The 26965-nt window shown below is 41.0% G+C and overlaps 1 protein-coding gene across 1 annotated transcript in view; it reads right to left on the reverse strand.

Moving 5' to 3' along the window:
• LOC145417325 (GTPase-activating Rap/Ran-GAP domain-like protein 3) overlaps nt 1–26965 on the reverse strand; it is a 750816-nt gene that overhangs the window by 306222 nt on the left and 417629 nt on the right. Inside the window, exon 6 of the mRNA XM_080286003.1 lies at nt 4579–4643. Coding sequence (XP_080142129.1) covers nt 4579–4643 — 65 coding nt within the window. The remainder of the gene's footprint in view (nt 1–4578; nt 4644–26965) is intronic.

A 26965-nucleotide genomic window follows, 5' to 3' on the forward strand; every position in this document is an offset into this window, starting at 1 on the left:
CTCACACTTGCTCACTTCGTCCCAAGCCCCCTTTAATTTATTCCCCTCTTTCCCGTTCCCTCTGTCTTCACTATCTCTTCCTTCATTGTCCCCCTATCTTGCACTTATTTTCTTTCCACGTGCTATTTATTCCCTATCGCCTCTCTTCTTCCCCATCACTCCTTCTACCAGCTCCCTTGACCTTTCCAACCCAATTTTCTCACTCTTGACTTTCACCATCTCTCATCCTCCCTCATCTCTCTTCTTGCTTCCCTCAGTCTCCATCATTCCTCCTAAATTTCCTACGATCCCCCCCCTCCAACTATTTCCGCGGCCCTGTTGTTTCCCTCCCTCACACCGCTTCCGTCATCTTCACTCTTCCACCCACGACTCTCTTCCTGCTTCCCTCGCTTCCTCCCTCACCTCTCTTCCTGGCTCCCTCTCTACCTCCTTCGATTCTCCCAAAATTTCGCAAGTTTCTCCCATATCCCTCCCTCGCCCAAACTCCTCCACTCCCTCTCTTCCTCCCTCACCTGTCTTCGCACCTCCCTTCCTTTTCTTCCAGCCTCTCTTTCTCTCTTCTTCCCTCACCTGTCTTCCTGCCTGCCTGCCTGCCTCCCTCCCTCCCTCCCTCTCTCTCTCTCTCTCTCACCTGTCTTACTGCCTCCCGCACTTCCTTCCAGCGTCACTCTCTTCCTCCTTCACCTCTCAACCTTTCCTTGTTCCTCCTCCAAAATTTCCCACGCTCCCCCTTCCACTGCCACGGCCCTGACTCACCTGGACGTGCTTAAGTACTCAAGGTGCCGTATTTATGAACTTTCCTAAACTTAGCCCGTGTAAGACTGATGATGTATTCTCTTATATTCCCTCATACGCCCACCAAACACCTCACGACCTAACAAGAGAGAATACTAGGTAAAAAAAAAAAATTACAACTACATGATTACCTGTAAGAATTGCCTACTATGGACTCTGCTTGTTATATGACTGGTTAACCCCTTCCAGCCGATGACGTCCTTTTGTGATTAGTTTTTGCTACCTCAATTTTTTTTTTCTTTTTTTTTAGACCTTGTGTTGATGAAGATAATGATGGCTATAATTTAACTCCTCCAGTTCGAGGTTTCTTAGTTAAATAGCACAATCTAATAATAATAATAATGAGAATAATATTTATAAAACAATAATAATAACAATATTAATAACTAGTTACCTAATCTTATTGTGTAGCCACAATAAGGAAACTTGGTAATCTTTAAGGTATGTGTAATTCAAACAAGATCTCAAGACCCTAAGCCCCAGGATAACTTTGTGTGTAACATCAACAAGATCTGAAAACAAAGGTGTCGATGAACGCACGTGTAAATTTTACGTTTGGCTCAATAACTGACTAACTGTATGCTCAACTGTAACCATATTCCTTTCAGATCATAAGAGGCATGACAGCTATATATCTGGAGAGTTACAGCTTTAAAGCTTTTGCGGTTTTCTTTAAAACGTGTTGCAAAGAAAAAACTGAGCAGATTTGAATTTGGAACTTTCCACTAAGCTAAATGGAAAAATATTTAGCCTAAATTATTTTGCAAACATTTCTGTCATAGGATTTTCAACCAGATGTGTATCACAATTAGTTTCTGAGATATTTCAATTTCAAATATGCAATTTTTATAATAAAAATGAGTATATCATCTTCAAAAATGAGTTAGGGTCATTTATATTTGGCAGAAGTACTTGGGTTACCCTAGTGTACCTTAATGTGCAATGTCATCAAGATCGTACAAATAAGTGCAAAGAAAAATACCTGACGATAACAAATAGCTTCGCCATATATAAGAAAAATAATAATAACCGACGATAACAAGAAGTTTCGCCATTTATATAGAGAAGCTTAATAATAATAGAAATACCTGTACATCGTCAGACGGAAGGAATTAAGATCCTTTATAAATGCATCCCAAGGTCCAGCCCAGTGCAGCAGTGACATTAGGGATGAAAGACATGGGAGATTTTTAAGCAGAAACCCTCAGCCCTTGAAGTGTAAATCAGGCTACATTTTTTAAGTGTCAGTCAAACAAGCCAGGCCCGTTCCCCAAGACTGCCCCTCACCTTCCTTTTATCCACTTAGCCTCTCTCTTTCTCTGCCTTCCTGATTCCTGTTTCCCTCTTTTATGTGCCTACTTTTTTCTTATTCTTTATACCTTCCTTAAGTCTTCAGTTTCCTTGCATCCTCTGCCTTCATTTCCTCTCCACACTCTCCTCTTCAGCCTTTTTTTTTTCTTTATCATCCCAATCCCCATTTTCCTCTTTTGTGTGTCCAATTTTTCTTACCGTTTACACCATCCTCCTGACTTAATTCCTTCTCTTCGCATCTTTATGCTTTCGAAAATTCTGTAATGCTTCCAGAAGTACTGTATGAAGGTTAAGAAGGCAGTTCTGTTAGTTTGTATAAAAAGGATAATTATTAATGAAGGAATTATTATTTTTAAGAAGAGTTACCAAAAGACTTGTCCGGACAAGTGAAAAATGGCTACGCGTTTTAATAGGATAATAAGAACCGATAAAGACCTCTGAAATTTCCCAAAGCGATGCGTGTGTGTCTTTATCCCCCACTGAGGAGTTCTGTTACAGTCCAGTTCAACATCGGATGAATTCTATATGATAAAACCAAATACAGGGAGTAATATTTTCGTGCTAGATGGCCGTAATGGCAGCCAATCAGCTTTTGTAAAATCACCCACATGCCTGGACAACCAATCAGCGACTCGGGGACGGCCACCTGACAGCCAGCCGGAGCTCAGAGAATTACTGCACGATGGCCAATAGCTTTTCCTGTGTATACCGGTAAATGGTGGTATAACATGGGAAATATACTGATATATTTGTTATAAAGATGGTTATGTTTATTTCCTTATTTATCATGTGGTAATTTTCCTTCAGTTTTCCTGTTTCTGACTAAAGATTATACTACAGTGTGTGTGTGTGTGTGTGTGTGTGTGTGTGTGTGTGTGTGTGTGTGTGTGTGTGTGTGTGTGTGTGTGTGTGTGTGTGTGTGTGTTCGATCTTTTGAATAACAAGTCCTTGTTATGTGAATAAGCGTTCTTGTATACACGTACGTCTGTTCTTGTGTTATTCAAGTAATTCCTTAAAAAATAAGAGACCTAATACGCCTACCTAATGTGCTTCATCTACGCAAAGAAGATTATATTCCTCAGCAAGGTAAAGATAAAATACCCAAATATAAGGTCACAGCCTGACTTAATTCCGTAATGCATCGAAGCGAAAAAAAAAAAAAAAAGGATTTGGGTGCATAAAATATCGCGATAACATCAAAGATCCATTAGAATGAGGAAAAAGGGGGATTCTCTGCTTCAACATAACCTGGAATATTATAGATTTAATATTGGGTAACCATCATCACAGCGTATGTAGCAATCAACGTCGATACACTGTCATATGGAAAAATAATCCTTACCTCCCACTTTCCTTGCTATACTTCATTCACCTTAACTTGGCACAGATTTTGTCCTTTTGCAGCTTATTTCGCGTATCTCACTGACAGAAGATGACAATACTATGGTTCTACATCCTCTCTATTGCATTTCTTCATGACTAGCTTCATATTCTAATGTTAAGCTATTGTCACAACTCAGCACTAAAGGTGGAGAGATGGCATACTTAGGCCAAGTTGGTATAGTACACCTTTTGGTCCTTCAATCTTAATAGCCTGGTGTTAAGGCTGGATAACGCACGTATTTCTTCCGGTATATATAAACAACCACTGGGCACTGAATGACCATAAATCCCTCGTTAAGGCTATACCATCCTCCCTTTTGACTTTTAATTTTTACTTTTACTTGGTTAAAATTCAATAACTTGTTCATCTAGTTGTTCCCAATTATCATTTCAATCTGGGTATAAGCCCATCCAATTGCTTTCAATAATGTTACTATGCCAAACAGAAGAAAAAAAAAAAAACGGAGCAAAACGCGTAAGTTCTTTGGTATGGAAGACACACACACAAAAAAAAGGAGCTAAAAACATAACTCCTTTGGCATGGAAGAAAAAAAAAAAAAAAAAAAGCTAAAAACGTAAATTCTTTGGCATGGGAAAAAAAAAACTAAAAACGTAACTTCTTTGGCATGGAAGAAAAAAAACTAAAAACGTAACTTCTTTGGCATGGAAGACACACACACAAAAAGGCAGAGCTAAAAACATGACTTCTCTGGCATGGAAGACAGAGGCAAAAAAAAAAAAATAATAATAATAAGTAAACAAATAAATGAGCAAATCTATAAACATAACTTCTTTGACATGGAAGGCAGACAAAAAAAAAAGAAGGCAAAGCTAAAAACATAACTTCTTTGGCAAGGAAGGTAGACAAAAAAAAAAAAAAAAAGGCAAAGCTAAAAACATAACTTCTTTGGCATGGAAGACAGACCAAAAAAAAAGGCAAAACTAAAAACATAACTTCTTTGGCATAAAAAAAAAAGGGGGGGGGCAGGAGTAAAATTAAAACTACTTTGGCATGGGAAAAAAAAAAAAAAAGCTAAAAACACAACTTCTTTAGAAAGGATCATTAAACAGAGACAGCCAGAGCCTCACCTTAGTATCTGTTTGACCGTCATAGGTTTGTTGGGGACGTGACTCAGGCTGATCCTTTGAGCACCCTGTCAACAAAAGGTGAAAATTAGTGTCACACGTCCATACACGGCACCTGGATTATATGTTTAGTAGTAGTAGTAGTAGTAGTAGTAGTAATAATAATAATAATAATAATAATAATAATAATAATAACAGTAATAATAATAATAATAATAATAATAATACCCTGAACTAAACTCTATCAGACATCAAAAAAGTCATAGTAACCACAACAAACCGCACCTTTGGAAGACACCACCTCATTTACAACATAAATACCTCACCATAAACACTGCCGAGCCAATAATTAATACGGCCAGACCCCAAAAGCACATCTACCACTGAGGTGAACAAAATACAGGCTCTGATTTTCCACCCCAGCCCCCCACGCAGGCAATATTGGACGCCACGATGAAGCCGATAGAGCCACGGTTTGCCTTTGATCTACTAAATTCTGTTCGTTTCTGCCCTGCGTCAATTTATCGCGGTTTTGTGGGTCCTGAAGGGCTTTCGAGAGGACGGATGCTATGCGGAATGCCTGTTACGATGAGTTGGGTTGTACGGAAAAAAAGTTACTTCACCAATGGATTTCTTTTTTTTGTCTATTTCAGCCCAGTCTGGTTTACTTTAAGGGAAGCTGGATTCGGTTAGCATAGCCTAGTCTAGCTGGGTTGGGTAGGGTACGGTAATGTAAGGTGTGACTAGGTAGGAAAAGGAAGAGAAGGGAAGGGAAGGGTAGGGTAGGGTAGGGTAGGGTACTGTAGGGTAGGGTAGGGTAGGGTAGGGTAGGGTAGGGTAAGGTAGGGTTTGGTATGGTTTGGTTTGATCTTGTCTGGTGTGGTTTGGCTCGATTATACTGGACTGGGCGGGACTTGATGGACTAGACTGGTCTGGAATGGACTGGTGGAGTTGGGCCAAGTTTGGTTAGTTTCGAAAAAGTCTGGTGTGGTCTGGTAATGCAATGATATATTTCGTATGAACGAGTTTACTTCATTACACTTATAACAGTATACATTAGATAATGCACAAATATATTGAAGTTCATTAGCTCGCACAAGAAATAAAAAAAACACACACCTGCCAACGTCAATAACATTTTATTTATTCCCATATCCTGATCCCGATCCACGCTAAAACTTAGCCAGACAAATAATTTAACGGCCTTAGTTTGCCTTGTTACACAATCTGAAAGAGTGCATACCTCCACCCACGACAATAAAATCTATTATTTACTCCTGTTTCCGGATCCGGATCCGCCTCAAAATGTAATAAACTCTTCCTGACGCTCTGCCTATTTATCAACCAAATTTCATTGAAATCCGATAAAAACTTAAGATACCTTATACACAAATACACATAACAAACACAGGTGAATACATAATCTCCGTCAAACTTCGTTGGAAGAGAATGTACAGTTTGGTTTGGCTGCAAGAAATTACAAATTTATGGGAAATAACATATCATGTTTAAAGTTGTTTCGCTTGTGTGAGCCGGTTACAGCAAGTTAGGGGTGATGATTATCAGGGAGTTAGTTTTTACAGTCACTTGAAACCCAATGTAGCAAAGTTAAGTAACTTTAGATTCAGTTAACCAGCTAAATTACATAATTTCATTTTTTTTCGTCTATTATGCACAATGGCAACTGAAGAAGAGAACACAATTAGTAATCAAAAGGAACCACAAAATGCAAGTACAAAAATCTGAGAGTTCATCAATGTACTCTAAACGAATCGCAGATCTAATTCACAATAACTTGGAATAATACAGTACACACTAATCTGCTTGCCTTTCCGCTGCTGCAACCCTCACTTTGCATTTTATCTTCTTGCGGTATTTTTCCTTCCGTCCTCTCGCTTCCCCGTCTCCCCTCGCAGTTTCGTTTCTCCCTGCCAAATCACTCAAATAATTAACTACCTCTTCCATCAGCAAACATTAGCGAGCAGCATAAGAAAAAAAAAAAAAAAAAAAAAAACTCAAAATAAGAAAAGTTGAAACAAAAAAAAAATGCATGGGATACATTCGGCAGCAATGATTTTCTATGCATTTTTGTCTTGCACCTTTCAGTCATTATTTTTTCATTGTACGCTTTCATTACGATTTTTAGATCTTTCTCCTTTCAACCCTCCTTCCAAGAAACCCATTTAGACTCCCAAAGGTGCCGAGCGCGACTCCGAGAAAAACGCAACTTAAGTTTGTTTGATTTTTTTCCTCCTTTCTCCTTAAGGCGTAAAGTTGACTAATTAGCGCGGCCGTAAATCCGCCTTACATTCCGGCTTCCGAATCCGGGAGTGATTTAGTGTCAACACCGGCGGGGGAAACAGTTTGCGTAGGGATTCATTAAGGAAGGGAGAGCCTGGGGATATTCCAAGACCTCTGATTTATATTCGCTGTTTTATAAGTACCTGATACCTATTTTAGCTATTACGAAATCATTTTAACTGGCAACAGATTTTTACTGAGAGAGAGAGAGAGAGAGAGAGAGAGGGAGAGAGAATAGGAGGACAGTCTTTAAACACGAAATAGAGGACAACACAGAAAGGGAAGGGAGAAAGAGAGTGACAAACAGCCAGAGATAAGACAGAGACAGAGACAGACAGGGAAGAGACGGAGATGACAGGACATGAAAGGCAGAGACAGACGGCAAAGAAGGGAGGAGCATGGAGGAGAGTGATAAGGGGAGGACAAAGACAAAGACACTGAGACCAGAGAGCAAAAGGGAAATGAGAGCAGGAGAGGGAGAGGAACAGGGAGGGGGGAGAGGGCGATGAAGCGAGAGAGGGAGGGATTGAGGGTGAGGGAAAAAGAGAAAAGGAAGAAGAGATGGAGGAAAGGAAGAGGAGACGGAGAGGTGGAGAGATAGAGGAGAAGGTGAGAAGAGGAAAGGGGTAGAGGGGAGAGCCAGGCTGGATATCACTGAGGCGGGTAGCCAGAATTGCTGTATAAATTTAGGCCATGTAGCAACCCCCTCCACTGTCCCCCACATCCCCCTGGCCCACACACACACACACACACACACACACACACACACACACACACACACACATTCATTCATCACCCTCATGTGCCGAAAATCCATGTAGGGCTGGAGGGAATGTATAATTAAACGACGATTTCAAGGTAATTAAAAATGAGGGTGATTTTCCCATTTTCCTAACTACCCCGAGATATTTAGAGCTGTTTAAACAAGACCTGGGGAGAAGAAGGCATAATGGGTGAGGTGAGTAAGGAGAATAAGAGTTACAGAGGAGAAAAGAGTATGGATGGAGGAAAGTTCAGTGGATAATACGAAGAAATGGAGTAGACAGATAGATAAATGTGTGTGTGTGTGTGTGTGTGTGTGTGTTTAGAGAGAGAGAGAGAGAGAGAGAGAGAGAGAGAGAGAGAGAGACTCACAATCACTCTGAATCAGCTAGACTAAACTGAAGGACGAAAGTGAATAAGAAATTAGTGTGTGAGAGAGAGGGAGACAGACAACGAGACGGTGGGGGGTGGGGGGAGGGAAACAGGAGCGTGGCAATTCGGAGGTGGAAATTACCCTCCTAAATGAGCGTCCTCCTTAAACTCACCTCAACTAGATAATGAAGGGGCGGCCAGGGGAAGATTAGTTCCATTACTGCTACTCCCTCTTATCCTTAGAGAGAGAGAGAGAGAGAGAGAGAGAGAGAGAGAGAGAGAGAGAGAGAGAGAGAGAGAGAGAGAGAGACTAAACTACTGCAGTGTGTACGGCATCGAAACTGCTGAAGGACGTTAATTTTCATTTACTTATGTCCCTTTATAGGTTCTCCCCTCCTACATTTTAGACATAGAGAGAGAGAGAGAGAGAGAGAGAGAGAGAGAAGTGTGTGTGTGTGTGTGTGTGTGTGTGTGTGTGTGTGTGTGTGTGTGTGTGTGTGTGTGTGTGTGTGTGTGTGTGTGTGTGTGTGTGTGTGTGTGTGTGTGTGTGTGTTACTGCAGCACGTATAAGATCTCGAAAACATTTATAGCGATAAAATTACGACAAAAGAACATGTTACAAAGATACTGTAAATTATATTCAGGAAGAATCTGTACCAGCCTAAGAATTATAATAAACGCACTATAAAATGCTGAAGGAAACTACATTATGTAACGAATAAAATGCGGTAATTTGACAGCAAAAGAACATAGACAACAGAAAGAACACGATTCATATTACGAGAAAAGAACAGGCAATAGTAATAAATGTCACCCGTAAAGATTTCAACATGATACTGAATCCACAGAAAATGTTACACGAGAAGTGAAGCCAAGCAAATCACAAGAATATTTAAGAATAAATATATGAAAACAAAAACTACGGTATAAATATATATATATATATATATATATATATATATATATATATATATATATATAAAACCAAGTAAAATTTATGGTTAATGGATTCAAACAATAATGCAATTACAACACGATGATTAATGCAATTAATATTCTAAATTATACATGAGAAATCAAAGACGAAAGTGTGAGAAGTAAAAAGCTGATGTAAAAACAATAAAAGCAACCTGGAACAAAGGACGAATAATAAATTGAAACAGACAAGAACACTTTTATACAGTTTTTAAATCTCTAAAGTCAAATAAAAATATTTTGATAATTCTCTCTACATCCTATTTTTCTCTGCCAGTGTTCGGATACTTTTTTCTCCCAGAATTTCTGTTGTGGCTCCCTCTGAATTTTCTTTATTATTTTTTCTCATAATTTTTCCAATAGTCCTTCGCTGCTTTTACCTCTCTCACTAATACTCCAGTCCTGTATTCTCCATTTACCTCCAACGTTAACCTGTCTCATACTCTATTTCCATATCTCTTTTTATGCTTTATTCTCTTGTTATTACTGTTTTCACCCCTCTATTCCTACACTTAGTATAATTCATCCTCTCACTTTCTTTCCTCTGTACTGCACTTTACTTTTCTATAATTTTACCTACGTTTCTCTATGAACTAATGATACATAGATATCTCTTCATATCTCTTAGTAAATCGTTGCTAGATATACTAAAAACAAGTGTACTTCTATATAAAATAATAAAGTTAAGGAGCCAAATTAAAACAGATAATACACCTACACACATCCACATGCACAAACACGCACACCTAACCCCCTCCCAATACACAAGAAGTAAAATCATGGCCCAAATAATGGCCTTCCCGTGATGTGTGCGTAAAAAAAATGAAGCTTTCTCCTTCTTTTCATACCCTTTACGTAACACAAACTTCCGAAATATTTCAGGAAAAATACTACGAGTTGATTAGTCTGATAAGAATACTCTAATTAAAAGACGGGATCAGGCAAGATTGGAAAAGGATTAGGAACACGAAATTTCATTAAATAAGACGAAGTTTAAATCTGATACTTTTTTTTTTTTTAATACGAGCAAGAAAATCAATCACGACTATTAAAGCCTCAAAATTGTATGCAAACCTTTTATAATGCAGTAAACGACCAACAGCACATACATATTTTTTTCTATAAGACTTAAAAAATATATATACGCACCGAACTGTCTGAAAATCAAAACAAGATATTCAAAAACACATTCACGATGGTAGAAAAAAAAGCCACACCAGTCAAAAGGGGTAAGGGGAAAAAAAAAAAACTACATAATCGCCTTGTCTGGAGCTCATAAAGAAAAAGAACAGATTTAAGCCTCGCCAACTGTACTGAGAGGGAGGGAAAAATGGTGGAGGGGTCTTTATTTTTCTCATATACCCCAGAGGCCAATCCAAAGGAGAATTTTTGCGTCAGGGCTGTGCTGGAACAGAGGGTGCAGCTTCGGTGGTGATGCTGAATATATGGAACTATAAAAAATTCTACTTGCTTTATATATATATGATGGGTCTTTGAGAGTCACATGAATTTTTATTGTGCATTAGTCTGTGGATCACTATATAATAAGCATCAACAAAGGAATATAGTTTTTTTTTTTTTTTTTTTTTTAATCGAGAACCAGTGGCATAAAAGGGTTAGGACACCATTTCTCCCCTCTCTCTCTTTACAGAAACTCACATACCCGTACACTACATATCACACACACACACACACACACACACACACGACGGAGACAGGTAGAGTAGACAGAGAGTTCTAGGCACAGAGGCATTGAGTTGGGAGAGAGCGTGGTGAGACAGAGAGGGAGACCAAGACAAGCACAACACCGAGATATAAAGCAAACAGTGTACGTGTCAGCACCAGCCTCTCGTACCACCCTCACGCCTCCTTCTCCTATCATTCTCATCCCTCGCCTCTACCCTCCTTATTATTCGCCTCTTCCCCCTCTTATCTGTTTTCTGTGTTTTTCCCTCTACTTTCTTCTTTCCCCTCCTACATCGCCTCTTACCTCCTCATCATTCTCTTCTACTCTCGTCTGCTTCTTCCGTATTTTCCCTTAGGATTCCTCTTCCTCATATATAACCTCTTCTCCACTTTAATACTACTCACCTCTTTCCAACTTGTTTTTCCCCCTCTCTTCCTTTCTCCTCCTCTTCATAAATAACCTCTCATTTCATTCTTCTTTCCATATTTATTCTCCACATTTACTCTTTCTTCTTCTCCTCCTTCCTAACCTGTCCCCTTTCGTCTCATCCTCTTCCTTAACAATTCCAATCGTTCTTCTCCTCTACTGTATATTCTGTCATACCTTCTTCTCTGCAGCTTCGTCTGTTTCATCGTCCTAACACTGCTGATTTCACTTACAGGCAGCATATTCATCCTTTACTGGACCTTATTCCAGTATCTCTCTCTCTCTCTCTCACTCACCCCTACTCTTTTAACGGTATCGCCTTTGTTCGCTTGCCTTCTCTGTCTTCTCTCCTCCATTCCTCTCCGTTTGCTCTCTTTTCCTGCCACCCCTTCTGTTCTCCCTTTCTCTCATCTCCTACTCTCATTCCAGCTGCATTCCTTCCGCAACATACAGTACATATTTTTGTTCCTCATCAATCTTTCTTCTCTAATACACTTTCTTTTTACATCCAGATCATTTCTCGTCCAAGTTTTCCCTCGTGTGATATTTTCTGTTTGCCTTCTTATCATTTTTGTCTTCTTAGCTCTAATTTCTTTATGACTTTTTTATTTCCCTTATATTTCCATCCATCATTCGCATTTCTTCAGTATCTCTTCTTTTCCCTCGCTCACCTCTCTCTTTCTCTCTCTCTCTCTCTCTCTCTCTCTCTCTCTCTCACACACACACACACACACACACACACACACACACTGGAATTCAGTCCTTCCCTACCATTTATCATTTAATTTCTTCGTCTTTCTTAACTTTTCAAGCCTCTGCCTCTCTCTCTCTCTCTCTCTCTCTCTCTCTCTCTCTCTCTGGTATTCAGTCCTTCCTTATCATTTATCGTTTAAATTCTTCGTCTCTCTCACCCTTTCAAGCTCTCTCTTTCATTCTCTTTCATTTTTAGTCCCACTGCAATTCCACCCTTTATTCTAAGTACCCTCCCTCCCTGCATTCCTCCCTTGCTTTCCCCTCTTCCCTCCCTCCTCATAATCTCCATTTCAAAGCAACTTCTCCTACCTCTCCTCCCTCTCCCTTCTACCCTTTGCATCCTTTCCTTTCCATCTTCTCTTTCTTTCTCCATATACATGTATTTCCCTGCACGTCTCCATCTCTTCAAGTTTTCCTCTTCAGGTATCCTTTCCAATTTTCCCTCTTTTTTTATCTTTAATCTTTTTTTTTTCTTTCAACCTTTAATTTCCGTTGCCAACACTTCTGCCTCCATGTCTCTTATACATAGCTCCTTTGCTTATACCTAGATTTCTCTCTCTCTCTCTCTCTTTCATTCCCAATATCTCCCTCACCTCTCTTCTACCCCCCTCCTCCCACTCTCTCTCTCTCCCCCAAAGCTGGCAGTGCAGAAACGGGGCCCTAATTTAAACAATCAAGCTGGCTCCCTCAAAGTGCCCATCCACAAAGACCGGCAATCAAAGTAACTAATTAAACAGAATCTTAAAGAACCAAAGTGGGCCCTGAGGGGAGAGTTGGGGAAGGGGAGGGGAAAGGCGGGGGAAGGGGAGGGGGAAGGGGAGGGGAAAGGCGGGGGAAGCGGTGGGGCAAAGGGTGGGGAAGTGGAAGAGGGAGAGTTGGGGAAGAATGGAGAATTAGCCAAGGGGAAGAGCTGCATGAAGTGTGGAAGAATGGTGGGACTGGATGAGGAAGAGAGTTGGTGAAATGAGGGAAGAGTGGGGGGTCAAAGGAGAGGGAGTGGAGGCAGCCAGTAAGGGATATCAGAACGCAAGGGTGAAGGGGAAAGTGTACGACTGGCGCAAAGAGAGGGGAGATGAGGGAGAACTATGAAGTGGGGCGAAAGGAGGAAGAGTGTGGACGAACGGGGGAGATATGGCGTTACTGGGTGAGGAACATTGTCTACGGTAATGAGTAATGTGTACCAATAGGGCAAAAAAAAAGGAGCATTAGCTACGGCTGTAAAGTGGGAAGTGATAGAATGGAAAAGGGTACCAGAATACAAGATAATAGAGAACTGGATAACATTTAAACTTGGAAAAGGGAAGGAACGGCAAAGGACAGGAAGAACTGAGCGAAATAAAGATGTTAGGAACGGAAAGGAATAAATGGAATGAAGTGTGAGAAACAGATATCAGGAAAATAAAGTGAAGGGGGAGAAAGTGGAAGAAATAAAGATGTAAGGAAAGATACTCACCTCACACACAATCTCTCTGTTGCTTATTCCCATCCTCTGCTACTGTTTACTTAATCTGGGAGTAGGACTTACATAAACAGGAACGAATAACCTCGAAAGGAACAATAGGTCCATGTAACAAATTCTCTCTCTCTCTCTCTCTCTAGGCCTGCGCACAAGTTGTCAATTAATAGAACAAGCGCTGGCACTGCTGGAGCGGCTTAGAGAAGGCCTTTGACAGGGAGTTTTCACAGGGTTAGGCTTTTGTTGGGGCAAGATGGAAGGGAGGAGAGACAAGAGAGGAAGAGGGAGAGAGAGGGAGGAGAGAGGGAGAGATGGAGAGAAAGAGAGAGAGACAGAGAGAGAGAGAGAGAGAGAGAGAGAGAGAGAGAGAGAGAGAGAGAGAGAGAGAGAGAGAGAATGTGGAAAAGGAAGGATTGATAAGAACAACAAAGTGGGAAGAAGGAGGAAAGGAACAAATATTAGTGAAGGAAGAAAGAGGTAGGAGGGATGTAAAAGGAACGGAGATGAATAGGGAGAAAACTGAAGAAAAGGGGCCAGAGTCAGGGAAGAACAGACACAATGGGGAGAAGCGAGAGAAAGTATGGAAATAGGAATTAATGAGAGAGAAGGAAGATACTGAAAAAGATAAAATAGGGGTAGAGAAAAGGAACGGAAAAAAAAAAAAGAATAAGGCGGGAACTGGAAACAAGATGCTACTGAGGAAAGTGAAGGGGAAAGATGATAAAATGACAAATGACGAGAAGGCAAAGAAAGATGTCAATGAGGTAAAGAAAATATCAACAGAAATAAAAATAGTATGGATAAGGGAAAGACAACTCAGAAAGGTTACCGCATACAGGACAAGAGGAAGTACATAGGAGTGACGAGAATAACCAAAATACCTGTAGGGATTCACCTGGTTATTGCCACAGGGCAGGTAATGACTATGTTATGGTTGATCTGAGGTCAGAAAAGGGACAGACGAGCAGAAGGAAGGAAAGAAAAAAGATGAGAGACCAGCAAAAAGCAGAGAAAATTGATTGCTGGATGGGAAATCTGACAATAAAAACAAAATTTAAGACAGACAAGGGAAGGAGATTAAGAACAAAAAGATAAAGGATGGGGAGCAGGAAACGTTCTACGAGAGAAAACAAAGAATAAAAAGAACAAGGAAGGGAAGGAAAAGGAATGGAGATGAAAGGAGGAGGAAAAGACCCACAGAAAAGGAGGGAAAAGTACAATAGGTGGAGAGAGGGAGGTGCACAGGAAAAGTACAATAGGCGGAGAGAGGGAGGTGCACAGAGGATAAAAAGGGCAGAGGAATGAAGAGAGAAACAATGAACCTAATAAAAAAAAAAAAAAAGTAAAAAAAAATATACGGTGAAAAACTACAAGAACAGGAAACTTAAAAGATGGGAGGGGAACGAAGAGGAAGGGAAGAGAACGAAGAGGGTGACAAATGAAAGGAAGGAAGATTAGGTAAGGACGACTGAGAAACTGAGTGGAAGCGCAGAAGAAAGGAAGGGGGAAGAAGGAAGACTTACAAGACAGGGAGAGGAAAATGAAGATAAGTGGAAAGAAAATTGAGGGGGGAAAATAAATGGAAAATGAAATGAAAAAATATATATGGGAGGCGAAGAAAAATGGACGCATCAACAAACAGGAAAATAAAAACAAGAAATATGGGAAGATTGGCATGGAACAAAAACAAAGAGTAAATGCAGGTTTTTCAGTCTGAAGAAGGAAGACAATGAGAAGACAAGAAGAAGAAAAACGTAGGAGAGAATGAAGGAAAGGCGACCGGAGAAGGAAAGAGGGTGTGGCGTTGGTGAGTGAAAGCTAAATTGCATTGAGAGGGAAGGTGGAGAGAGGATACAGACTAAAAGAGAAGAGAGGAGAGGGGGAGAAGTGAAAAAGAGGGGAAAATGGAACTGAAAGGGATGTAGGGACGGAGGTAAAGTGAGGGTGAAGGAGAGGGGAGAGAGTCACACCCGAAACACGAAGTGGAAAGAGGGGAAGACGGAAAATAAAGTAAGAGGAGACTTGAAATGGGCTAAAAAAAAAATCCAAGGAAAAAATGTTATAAAGGGTACAAAGGGAGTAAATAAACTCGATAGATGCAACGCTGACCCAGACAAAAGCACAGTTATAATAGAGGGTGAATCAAGAGGAAGTGCGTGTCAGGGGAAACTAACGCAGAGGGAACAAGGTGGAATTTATCTGCTGGCTTCCTACTCGCTATGCTTCATACCTTCATTGAGTACAAAAGGGTCCTCTACCTTAATGGAAGGGAAGATGGAAGGTTTTAGGGGCATACTAACCTTTTTAATCCAAGTGCGACTTTTGTATATTTTAGTCTTGTTCCTACCACACCATTTTACTAGAATTCTGAGAGATCCCCCATTGTGAGAAGCTTGATGTAGGTTTTACCCAAGTGCCCTAAGTCAAACTACCTCTCCTAACCTGAATCAAATCGTTTAGCAGCACCATGAATTAAATCATAAGTACGTCCTCTGGGTAAAGTCGTTGAAGAGGTTCGAAGGACAAGACAGAAGGCACGGTGAGCAACGCATCTCGTACCTGTCACGTACCTCTGATTGTTACGCATCTCTTACTGTTACGCATCTCTTACTGTTGGGCATCCCTCAATGTTATGCATCCCTAAATGTTACGCATCCCCAACTGTTAAGCAATAAACAGCTCTCAATGTATGGCACACTTCAATTCTTCGTGGGTGCTGCGGCTGGATCGGTAGCGACTGTCAGTAGCATTTGACTTCCCGAAATTATAGACCTGTTTGTAGTGAACACTGAATTGGGCTCTATCAATTACCCGACTCCATATATTAATATACTGGATTTTCTTAACGTTCGGGTTTATTTGATTTACTGTTAGTCCAATAAAATCGACTGTACTAAGTTTGAAAGAAATACTAGAGTATAAGATTTAATAATGATTGCATTAACTCTCTTAGGCTCACTCTTGTTTGCATATAATCGCCTGGCATTAGCAAAAATTAAGAGCTAGAGATACCTCGACTAAAAATGGATTAATTACGTCATATGAGGCTATTGAGCACTGCGTATAATCCAGCGGCAAAGACCCCAAAAGTTTTATCTAACATCTGAGCCCATTAACCATCTCTGCCTCTTTAATACGTTAGCCTCTGATCCAAATGATATTGATTTTCACTAGTTAAGCCTTTCAGCGTTGAGACATCTTATTAAAAATTTATTCCTGTATACGGAGACTATTTCAAACCCTTCAATATCGGGTACTCTTAAGCTGCATTAAATCGTCCTTTGGTAGCAAAAATAAAATGCAAAAAGACATAGTAGTGATGTGGAAATCAATAAATGACTATGGTAAGTCTGGCATTTTAATCAGTGAATCTTACTAAATTATCCTAACATATGTCCCAATTAATCCCGATACCTGACCATTTAATCAAGATACCTGACCATTTAATCCTGACACCTGACCACTTAATCCTAACACCTGACCATGTAATCTTGACACCTGACCATTTAATCCTGACACCTGACCATTTAATCCTGACACCTGACCATGTAATCCTGATACCTGACCATTAAATCCTGACACCTGACCATGTAATCCTGACACCTGACCATTTAATCCTGATACCTGACCATTTAATCCTGATACCTTACCATTTAATCCTGATACCTGACCATTTAATCTTGATATTTGACTACAGTACTCCTAGCATTCCATTGAGCCTTGAACCAGACTTAGCTATTCCTGACCTCTGATCCTCTTTACCCCGGCACTCGACCCCATTAACCCCAGCACTAGGTCACATTAACCCCTTCCAGAATGACGTTTCTTATTTTCTCAAGCAGACGATTTTCTTTAGCTTATTTTATTTTTAATTTTTTTGACCTGGAAGATATTAGCAATTGCCGTAACTGACCCAGTCAATAATCAACATCCTCGTCATGCTGAATAAAAATCTCCCGGTTGCAAATATAAAACAGGGAATAATTGGGTTAATTCTGAAGGGTAAAATGCGTTACTTCTGAAACCAATAATCTTCGAATCTAACTCTACTCCCGACATCTGATCGCCACTACCTGGGCCTTTGATCCCATTAATTCCAGTGCCATTAATCAGAAAGCTTAAATGTCGGATAACCCAGCCCTTCACGCGATCCCACCTGAAGCACCTACCTCTTCCGGCCGTAATGAGGCGGCCGCTTGAGGGGCATCCGGCCAAAGAGCTGACGACTGGAATCATGAACGATCTCTGCCAATTCCAGCGATAAGTCTCCGTCTCAGTTAACTCAATACCACGACGTATAACTTTTTTTTTAATTCCTGCTATCAATCCCATGGTGTTTATCTTATCTATGTTATCAATCTCTTGACGTATATCTTATTGCTGCTCTACTTCACATGATGTAACTTTATTCTATCCCCGCTCTCACCAGACGATGACAGGCAGCTTAGGAGAGGTGATTGGAACTAGAGGGGTGAGACAAATTCTTCCTTTAACTCCTCAGCACTAGATGGTTCTCCTGTTTTAAATATAATCGCCAGGAAGAAACAAGACTAAACTAATAAACACGTAACTCATTTGACGGTGTTAACTTGTAAGGCAGATATAAAATTTTACTCTAATGTGGCCTACAATTGTCATCGCTATCTTAAATTCCGAAATGTAACAATGGATTAGCACTAGAATAAAACGCCAATCACTAAGACGTAATATGGTGAAAGGTACAGATCTGTGGCACTGTCTTGTTCTATCGAGCTATGTAAAATAGCAGCAGGGGGTCGATAATCTAGGCCTGCTTAGTGAAAAAACAGAAAAATTATAATTTTCGTTTTGGTACTGCTCGCTTTAATATCCACTCTAGGTTGTTTTGTGAAGTGTTTGGGTGTTGTATGCGTGAGGGCAAACGTTACATACAAGCAACAAGTGTTATACCCGTTAAGACTAGAAGTTATAAATATGGACTCTGATGCATAAGTAGCCTGCTGGGAGGAAGTAAGAAAGGGGGGGGGGGAGAGGTCGGGCGGTCAACCACTTCACTCCAACAATGCACTTTATTGCTTTATTTCTGCTGCCTTCAGACGATTTTATTCAGCATAACAATACCAGTCACGTACTTTTTCACTATAATTTTCCTACCTCCAGACGATTCGGCTAAGGAAAGACTTTTCGACACGGAGCCTTGAATAACCTCTTCACACTCGAGGCATTAATAAATCTAAACAATAAAAATCGTCTGGGGATAGCAAGAATGAACAGAGAAAATATAATACGTCGTGGGCTTCGAGGAGCCAGAGCGATGGACTAAGACTGATCTAATTTCTACTCCGGGGCTTCAAATTAGGCGCCGTAAAAGTGTGAGTTATTTTCACTTTTTCCGCTCCTTGATGGGTGGGAATTACGAGACCTCATTCCGGGTAATAGCTCGTAATGGCCATATCCGTCACACGTTTTTGAGCGCCGAATGAAAAGGAATGTAACACGATATAGGAAGGCGAAGAGGAACGCCGAAAAAATGCTGGGGAAAGACTTTGGCTGGAAAAAAAAAAAAAAAAGAACTTAAGGGATAGCAAGGCAGTACAAAGAGCCCCGCCCTCAAAAAAAAAAAAAAAAAATAGATAAATTAAAAAAAAAAAATCCTGAGAAAACACGACATAGAAAAATGAAGACTCGAAAGGATAGGAAGGCAGCCTACAGAGAAGCGCAGGAAAAATGTTGGAAAAAGACCTTGGGATAGAAAACTGAAAGGGAATGTAAAGGATGGATGGCAGGGTAAATAGGCAGACTGGGAATATGCGAGAAAATATCTTACACAGGAAACTGGCAAGGAAGAGGAAGGACAGGAAGGTAGTGTACAAAAGGAAACTAGAAAAATGCTAGAAATGACTGGCAACAGAAAACTGAAAAGGATGGGAAAGATAAAATTCAGAATAAGGAGAAGAGCCAGAAAAAAATAATATGGAAGACTCTGCATAGAAAACTGACCTTATGAGTATGTTCAATTAGGCAAGTATACATGAAACGAAATTTAGAGTAAATACGAATATCCAAAGAGCATTAGTACTGCATATAAATAATCCATAGCTTGATTCAGAGTGAGAGAAATTGAGGAAAAATATATATACAACTGTACTAGGCGACCAGATGCAGACACCATACAAGAGTTATTATATTACAGGGAAAGACATAGAGAAATTAGGGCAGCACTCCCCTCTCTCGTCTCCAAAGAACAGTACCTGACACATTTTTTTTATTTTTTTTGCCGCTCCTCCTATTTGGTTATTTGTACAAGTTTTCAGCGGGTGGAAAGTTTGGCTGTCAGTTTTTTTTGCTTCTTTTCTCTGGTTGCCTGTTTCCATTTCAAGCCTTCAAGCCGTTTCACTTACCTGCTCTTCCTTTCCTTCCTGTCTCAGTTTTCATTTCAACCATGTTCCATTATTCTTTTTTTTCTAATCTAGTTTCTCGGCGTCACATTTCTTCATGCCTACTCTGTCTCCCCCCTCCCCTATTTTCGATTTCCCTATTTTTTTTTAATGTGCTTCTTTCCGTCCTTATGCATTCACCTGCCCCTTCACATTCTCTCTCTCTCTCTCTCTCTCTCTCTCTCTCTCTCTCTCTCTCATCTGTTTCACGCTCATATTTATTCCTCTCAAGTTCGCTCTTCCTTCCTCCTATCATTCCCCTGTCTTCCCTCTCCCTCTTCCAGGTCTCAGTGTCTTAGTTTTTTCTTCTCCTCTCTCCGGGGTAATTTTCACTCTTCTTTACCCTTTCCACCAGCTATTTCCCTCCCTCCTAACTTATCGCATCTTCGGTTCGTCCTGTACTTTATACTTAATACTAAAAACTGTTCCTCACCTGTTTTTCTTCTCTTTCAATTGCTTCCCCTATCCCTCCCTCCATTACATCTTTCTTCTCATTTTTTCTGGTCTTCCTTTTTTGTGCTCATTTTGTACATACTTACTCTCTTCATTCATCTTATGTTCCCTGATCTTATTCACCAATGCAATATTATTCTCATTTGCTTTCTGTTGTTCAGCTTTTGTTCATCTAGTTTAACTGTCTGTTTGCGTTCCGTCTTTTAACTGATCTCTCTCTCTCTCTCTGTTCAAAGTAAACTACTGTACCTGTTACACTTTAGCTTGGACCACACTTCGCATCTCTCCATCATGAATGCTTAGTTGTTACAATCGAATGACACTAGAATAAGATGCCAGTCACGAAGAGGTGCTATAGAAAGAATGTAAGGCTGTAGTACTCTTTTTCTGCCATTGATATACACGAAGTACGTTGCAAAAAGGACGAAAACTTTAGCCAAGGTAAGGTGAAAAGAGTACAGGGAAATACCTGTGCATCGTGCAGTGATGAAGCATGATATACTTTCCAGTCAAAAGTGATAAATTCTATTCCTTGTCAAAATTTCCCTCCGTAACAAAACATAGAATTATCAGCCAAATTTCGACAACAAAACGTCATAATAGACACAAGAAAACTCAATTTGCTGCATATAAAACAAACGGATCAGCAAAAACCCACGTAACCTTAACAACACCTTAAATAAAGCGTATCTTAAAAGGGCAATTATCAATCACTGCAGGAGGAAAAGACAAGATAATCAAACTCAGCGATGCCGCCACGAAAACCCGTCAAAACTAATGAATTCATGGCAGAGTCTTCGTCTTGGGCAACAACATTTAAACCCGACCCTAAACAAACGAAGTCCACACAACCCCTGGCCCTAACTTGGCTAATATTAGGTTAAGTAAGAGAAAACTGGCTTGATTTCGTTAGGTAACTCGATAAACGGGCTGTGTCTCCGAGTCTCAGCCCTCCTCCAACCCACCACCCCCCTCTCACACATACACGTACACAAGCACATGTACGGACACACACACACACACACACACACACACACACACACACACACACACTACTTTGTATCACCACTATGGAGATTATTCTTCTACTATAACATTACGATGTACTGAATGCCGCGTTTGCAGTAATTTGATTAGTTAAATAACTGATATAAAGCGCAAGAGTACATAAAAATACAAAGAATAAACGTCTAATCACAATTATAAACGATTATACAAATATGAAATAGTAATTAAACAGCACTTGTGAATAAGTCGTAATTTACTGAATAAATGTCCTAAGTGACACTGCGGAATGAATGCAATACTGGTTTCTTAAGTTCACCATCAACTGTTCATGCAACATTATCGTGGTATCCTCATATCTTCAGTGTGTATACTTCCATCCCAAAGACCGAGTATCAGTAAAGAATCCGTTATTATTAGTGTTATCATCATCATCATCATTATCATTACTATTACAGTCTCCTCAAAACCCCACGCCCTCACCTTTACCCACTCTCTCCCTTTATCCTCTCTCGCTCCTTCTCTCCATCCTCCCTGACATACAACTACATGCTTATTCTCCAACCCATCTTGTTCCTCAATACCTAATCTTATCCTTATCCTCTCTCAACTTCTCTCCTCCCGTCCCCTCTTGCTCCCTTCACTCACTTCTGTCTTGCATACTTTCTCTCTCTCTCTCATTCCTAAATATACGAGTACCTCTATACATAATCTCAAACCCCTCCCCTTTCTCTCTATACCCTACCCTCACCCTACATGCACTCCCCCCATTTTCACACCGTCATCCTTTAACTCACCTCCTCACCCTGATCGTATCTTTTATCCCCAGTTTTTCTGTCTTTTACATTTAGCCTATTTTCTCATATGTATTCCTGCCATCACCAGTTTAGTCACATTTTAGTCCTTCTTCCCCTCTCCATCCCTCGCATATATCCTTACCCCTTCCTCTCACGTACCCTTTCACTCCTATCACCCCACGCTCCTCTACTCCCTTCTCGTTACTTACACTTTTACCTTCACCCTCTGCGCCAACATTCCCCCTCTCCTCATCGTCCTCTGCTGGCAGGCCTCCTACAAACGCTGTGTAAAGGGGGTTACTTTCGCCAGGAGAGGGGAGGCAGGAACGAGATTTTTTAACAGTTCGTCGCAGAGCTTCTGAAGGCTGGCGTACTCTGAAAGTCTGGTTACCAAGTTTTCCAAGCCGTATGCGGAAAAACTCGATTTCGTCACAACACAATTTCAGGAATTTTCTGTACAGTCTAAAACAAAAGTCTTGTCGCGATTTTTGGTGAAGACATCTGATAAAAGGCTAACCTTTAGGGCATGCCAGTGTCGAATGCGTTACTGGGGTAGGACTCTCAGATTGTTTCGCGACTGACATTAATCATCGGACAAAGCAGCGACACGACTTTTGTCTTAGACTGTACATCCCACCGTCAGTACTAACAGTCCTAAATATACTTTAAATATTTTAGGCGAATGGAAGGTTTTACATGATTATTCTCTGTGACACGAACTTGAATACCAGTACTTCAGTTAATGGAACAGTACATGGCACACACTAAGGCGCAGTAACTCCACACTGGTAAAAACATCCCTCACCCTTAAAATGCCTAGACTGATGCAAAAAGGAAGTGCTCTCCACAGTGTCAAGCATCAAGCATACACGACCTTATAATTTCTCAGTGGGTTCAAACAGACCAAATACCTTTTCTCAAGTCTTGCTAGTTAATATGTAGCTTGAAAAACGAAGTAAGGACAAACACTGATGTACTGTGCACATTTTTCCCTCGCCTCGGACTACAATTTCTGGGATATTATACATGTAGAGTTCTCCTTACTTTCACCGGTCCCCTCACGTTAAGCCAGTCTCATTCATAATACAACTCACTATCACCATACTGTTTGCCTCCACAACTCCATCATAAAGCTTCTCTCCACATCAAGTAAGTACTCCCCCACCACTTACACCCCCTCACGCAAACCAATCTCCCTAATCTTGCCATCAAATACCTTCCTTCACATGTGGAACTTTCTTCAAATCTCATTTTGTGGTACAGGCTATTGTCACTCACCACTTCCCCTCATCTAAATCTTACCTACCTCCTCACCTAAGTAAACCAGTCCCCACACACCTATATGATGCCTCTCCACCTAAAGCCAGTCTACTTACAACTTACCTCTCTATCTCCTCACCTACGAGAACATTATGGTTAACCATCCTTTCTCCCTACTGCCCATCTGCTAACCTCTTCAACTGAAACCTCCTCCACCACCTACGGTTTACCTCCCACCGTCTCACCTAAAGAAGCAAGCGTACAGACTTCTTGCCATCTTCCCTACCTTATTCCCACCTTCTCCACAACCTCACCTAGACACGCAAGCTTCGTAGCAACTTAATGGCTCCACCTACAGCCAACCTACTATCTACCCATTTAATGCTATCCTCTCTACCTATACACTACCTTCTATCTACTCATCTAATGCTATCCTCTCTACATTTAACTGACCTACTCCCCATCTCAAGCTCTCCCTTCCACCAACAGCCAACTTTCTATCAATCCACCTAAGGTTATACCCTCTTCCTTCTATCTTCACACCTTAACCACTTCAATTTTATGACATATCCTGTAAAATAATCTTCCTATCCTCAGCTAACAATCTGCAGCTTAGGAGAGACTTAGAACTGCGGGGGTTAGATACAATCTTCAGTAACCCATTCTGTATTAAAGGTAGTCCTAAAATTCAATAAAATCGTCTGCAGGTAAGAACTACAGTAGTCAGACAGAGCCCTCATTAACCCCTTCAGAATTAAGGGTCTTCCCAAGGCTCCACAACATCGTCTAGAGGTAACAGTAGTACGGTACAACTAAAACATCTTCCCAGTTAAGAAGCCAGCCTCCGTGCCTCCCCTACCTCCTCATGCAGCAGGGGAGGGTAGGCAGTGAAGACATCCCCCTAAAATATACAACACAAGGGCCCGCGACGAGGGTGATAATATATTCTTGCCCGCCAAACTTTCCCTAACTTAGCTGTGGGATTTTCCGGCAACTTTCCCCACAGTGTTGCTCAAGTTTGGCTGGAGGTAAGGGTGTGTCGGCCTGCCCTACACTTGCTTACATGCCTACTACGATGATGCCAGTATGCTCATTCTGCCTGACTTGAATAAAAGCCGATGCTTATATGGTCTGTCAAAAATGTAAGGAGAATTTGATATACAGGCAGAGGGAAAAACAGATAATCTCCAAAACATATACCTTGCCGTGATGATATACACTGTGTTGTCTATAATTTTGGAGGGCAAAAGGATATCATCTTCAGACTACCGGACTTATTAATATGAAATACAGGGAATTATATAAGCCAGACGGACAGATAGACAAATAGGTCAACACACAGACAGACCTCATTATTTGCAAAGTAATGTATGGATTATGTTCTTGCAATCAACCCGACGGCTGTGTAGGATCCGCTTCTGTTAAATAAAATCGTCTGGCGTTGGCTGGTATAAAACTCACGAGTCCTAATTCAGAGCCACAATAACAGTTCCCCCACACAGGTAATTACAGCAACACACGTAATCAACAGCGAGACAGAGAACCCCGTGAAATGTAACACAGTGCTCATTATACGACCAAGTGGCATGCGTCGCCTGTGTTGTGGTGGGGCCATGTGTTTACCGTTTACATCATCTGCATGCAATTTCCATCTTATAACCACAGGCGTTACAGCTCCTACCTACACCTTTGACAACAAACAAACAAACACACACACACACACACACACACACACACACACACACACACACACACACACAAATTACCTGAGACAGACTGATGATGAGAGTGAAATGGATCAACAATAAAGGCGATGCTCGAGTTTGTGAAGTACAAGGAGACCGTGAGGCAAAAGAAATAAGACATGAAGATAAAGGGCAGTGAGAATAATGTACAATACTATTACAATATTCCTGAACTGGTGCACTATTCTATATGTGTTTTCAGTCTTAGGATGGAGCCCACACCACGGCCGACATTTAAGGTGAGTATTTGGACTTTACATTTCCAAATTCTAGCATAACCCTGTCGATTCTACCAATGGCAAATACAGATTCTGACACACATAAATACAGCCAATACATCACTTCGACTTCCACATGCATCACCTCTCCAACAAACATCCCTTCCCTCTTCGTACTTCACAGACATGGGTGAGGGTTAATCCTGGCATCACTCTTCTTCCGAGGAGAAGGTCCGGTCTTGCAGTTGGTTTAATATGGAGTGATACTGATTATATACCTTGAAGAACTGCATTAACACTATCAGAAACGTGTAAAGTGATAGTATGCACTATTCAAGACAAATACGATAAAACATTCGGACATTTCATTTTCATAACTCCATATGGATTGAGCGGAGCGAATTCCCATTTATCATCGTCTCGCGCCAGAAAGAGTGCGATAAAAGAGATGATTAATTTCAATGACCCTCTCATTCCTCTTAATTCATTCATCTCTACCTCATCAACCTCCCTGAAATTTCACATCCATTTCTCTTCCAAAAATGCATTTACTTTAATTTCCTCTTACATTACTCTATATTACATTATCACAAACCCTTTTCCTCATCACCTTCCATTTCTCCTCATGCCTCTTATTCCTCTCACTATGTGGGTTTCCTCTAAGCTGACGGAACTAACAACGGCGGTTAGAATACATACATATATATATATATATATATATATATATATATATATATATATATATAGGCATAGTCGTACAAAAGGTGTTGAAGGAGATAGTTTCTAAGCCGGTCACTAAAAAGGGCCACTTTAAAGGTGGATAAAATGGTGTGACGTTAACAGGAATGGAACAAAAATGCATCACCTTCTACGATGGGTCTTCCCAGAGATGAATGAAATGGTCTGAGGATCACAATTATATATATATATATAAAAAAAAGTTATGATACCGAAGAAGTTGGACATCACAGACTTTACCCCTCACACAATAACGAGTTCTTAATGGGGTTATTTTCTGTAAATGAACATCACACATGCACTAAGGCAGGCTCCCTCAGCAACACACCGCCCCTGCCCGCCTGCCAAGCTTCACACTGGCCTTCCTGGGCTTGCCAGAGTTGGAGGCATAATTTCATATTCAAAGGCCTGTCTATATTGACCAACTGGCCCGGCTGAAGAGGTAGGAAGCTGGGAGGGAGGAAACCAGTGCTGGGAGGGAAAGGTACGTAGGCTTGGAGGGAAAGAGAGTATGCTTGGAGGGGAAGGAGCATACCCTTGGAGGAATGGAGAGTAAAGTGGAGGGAAAGATGCGTGGCCTTGGATACGAAGAAGAGGACGGAGGGAGATTAACGACTACTGTGAGATGCCGAACATGCTTGGAGAGGAAGGTGCGTAAGTTTAAGAGGGGAAGGTGCGTAGGCTTGAAGGGAAAGCTGTAGGCTTAGAGGGAAAGGTGTGTAGGCTTGGAGGGAAAGGTGTGTAGGCCTGGAAGGAAAGGTGTGTAGGTCTGGAGGGAAAGGTGTGTAGGCCTGGAAGGAAAGGTGTGTAGGCCTGGAGGGAAAGGTGTGTAGACTTGGAGGGAAAGGTGTGTAGGCTTTGGGGGAAAGGTGTGTAGGCTTGAAGGGGAAAATGCGAGGAAATGAAGGGATGGAGGACAGCCTTGAAGGGGAAGAAAGGTAAGCTTGAAGGAAGGGCGTAGGCTTGGTGGAGAAGGAAGTTTTGGCTTCGAGGGGAAGGGGGCGAGTACTGGGAGGGGAAACGACT

This window comes from Coenobita brevimanus, chromosome 110 (genome assembly GCF_032717465.1).
Source record: "Coenobita brevimanus isolate Jiangsu-jjx chromosome 110, ASM3271746v2, whole genome shotgun sequence".
Taxonomy (NCBI): domain Eukaryota; kingdom Metazoa; phylum Arthropoda; class Malacostraca; order Decapoda; family Coenobitidae; genus Coenobita; species Coenobita brevimanus.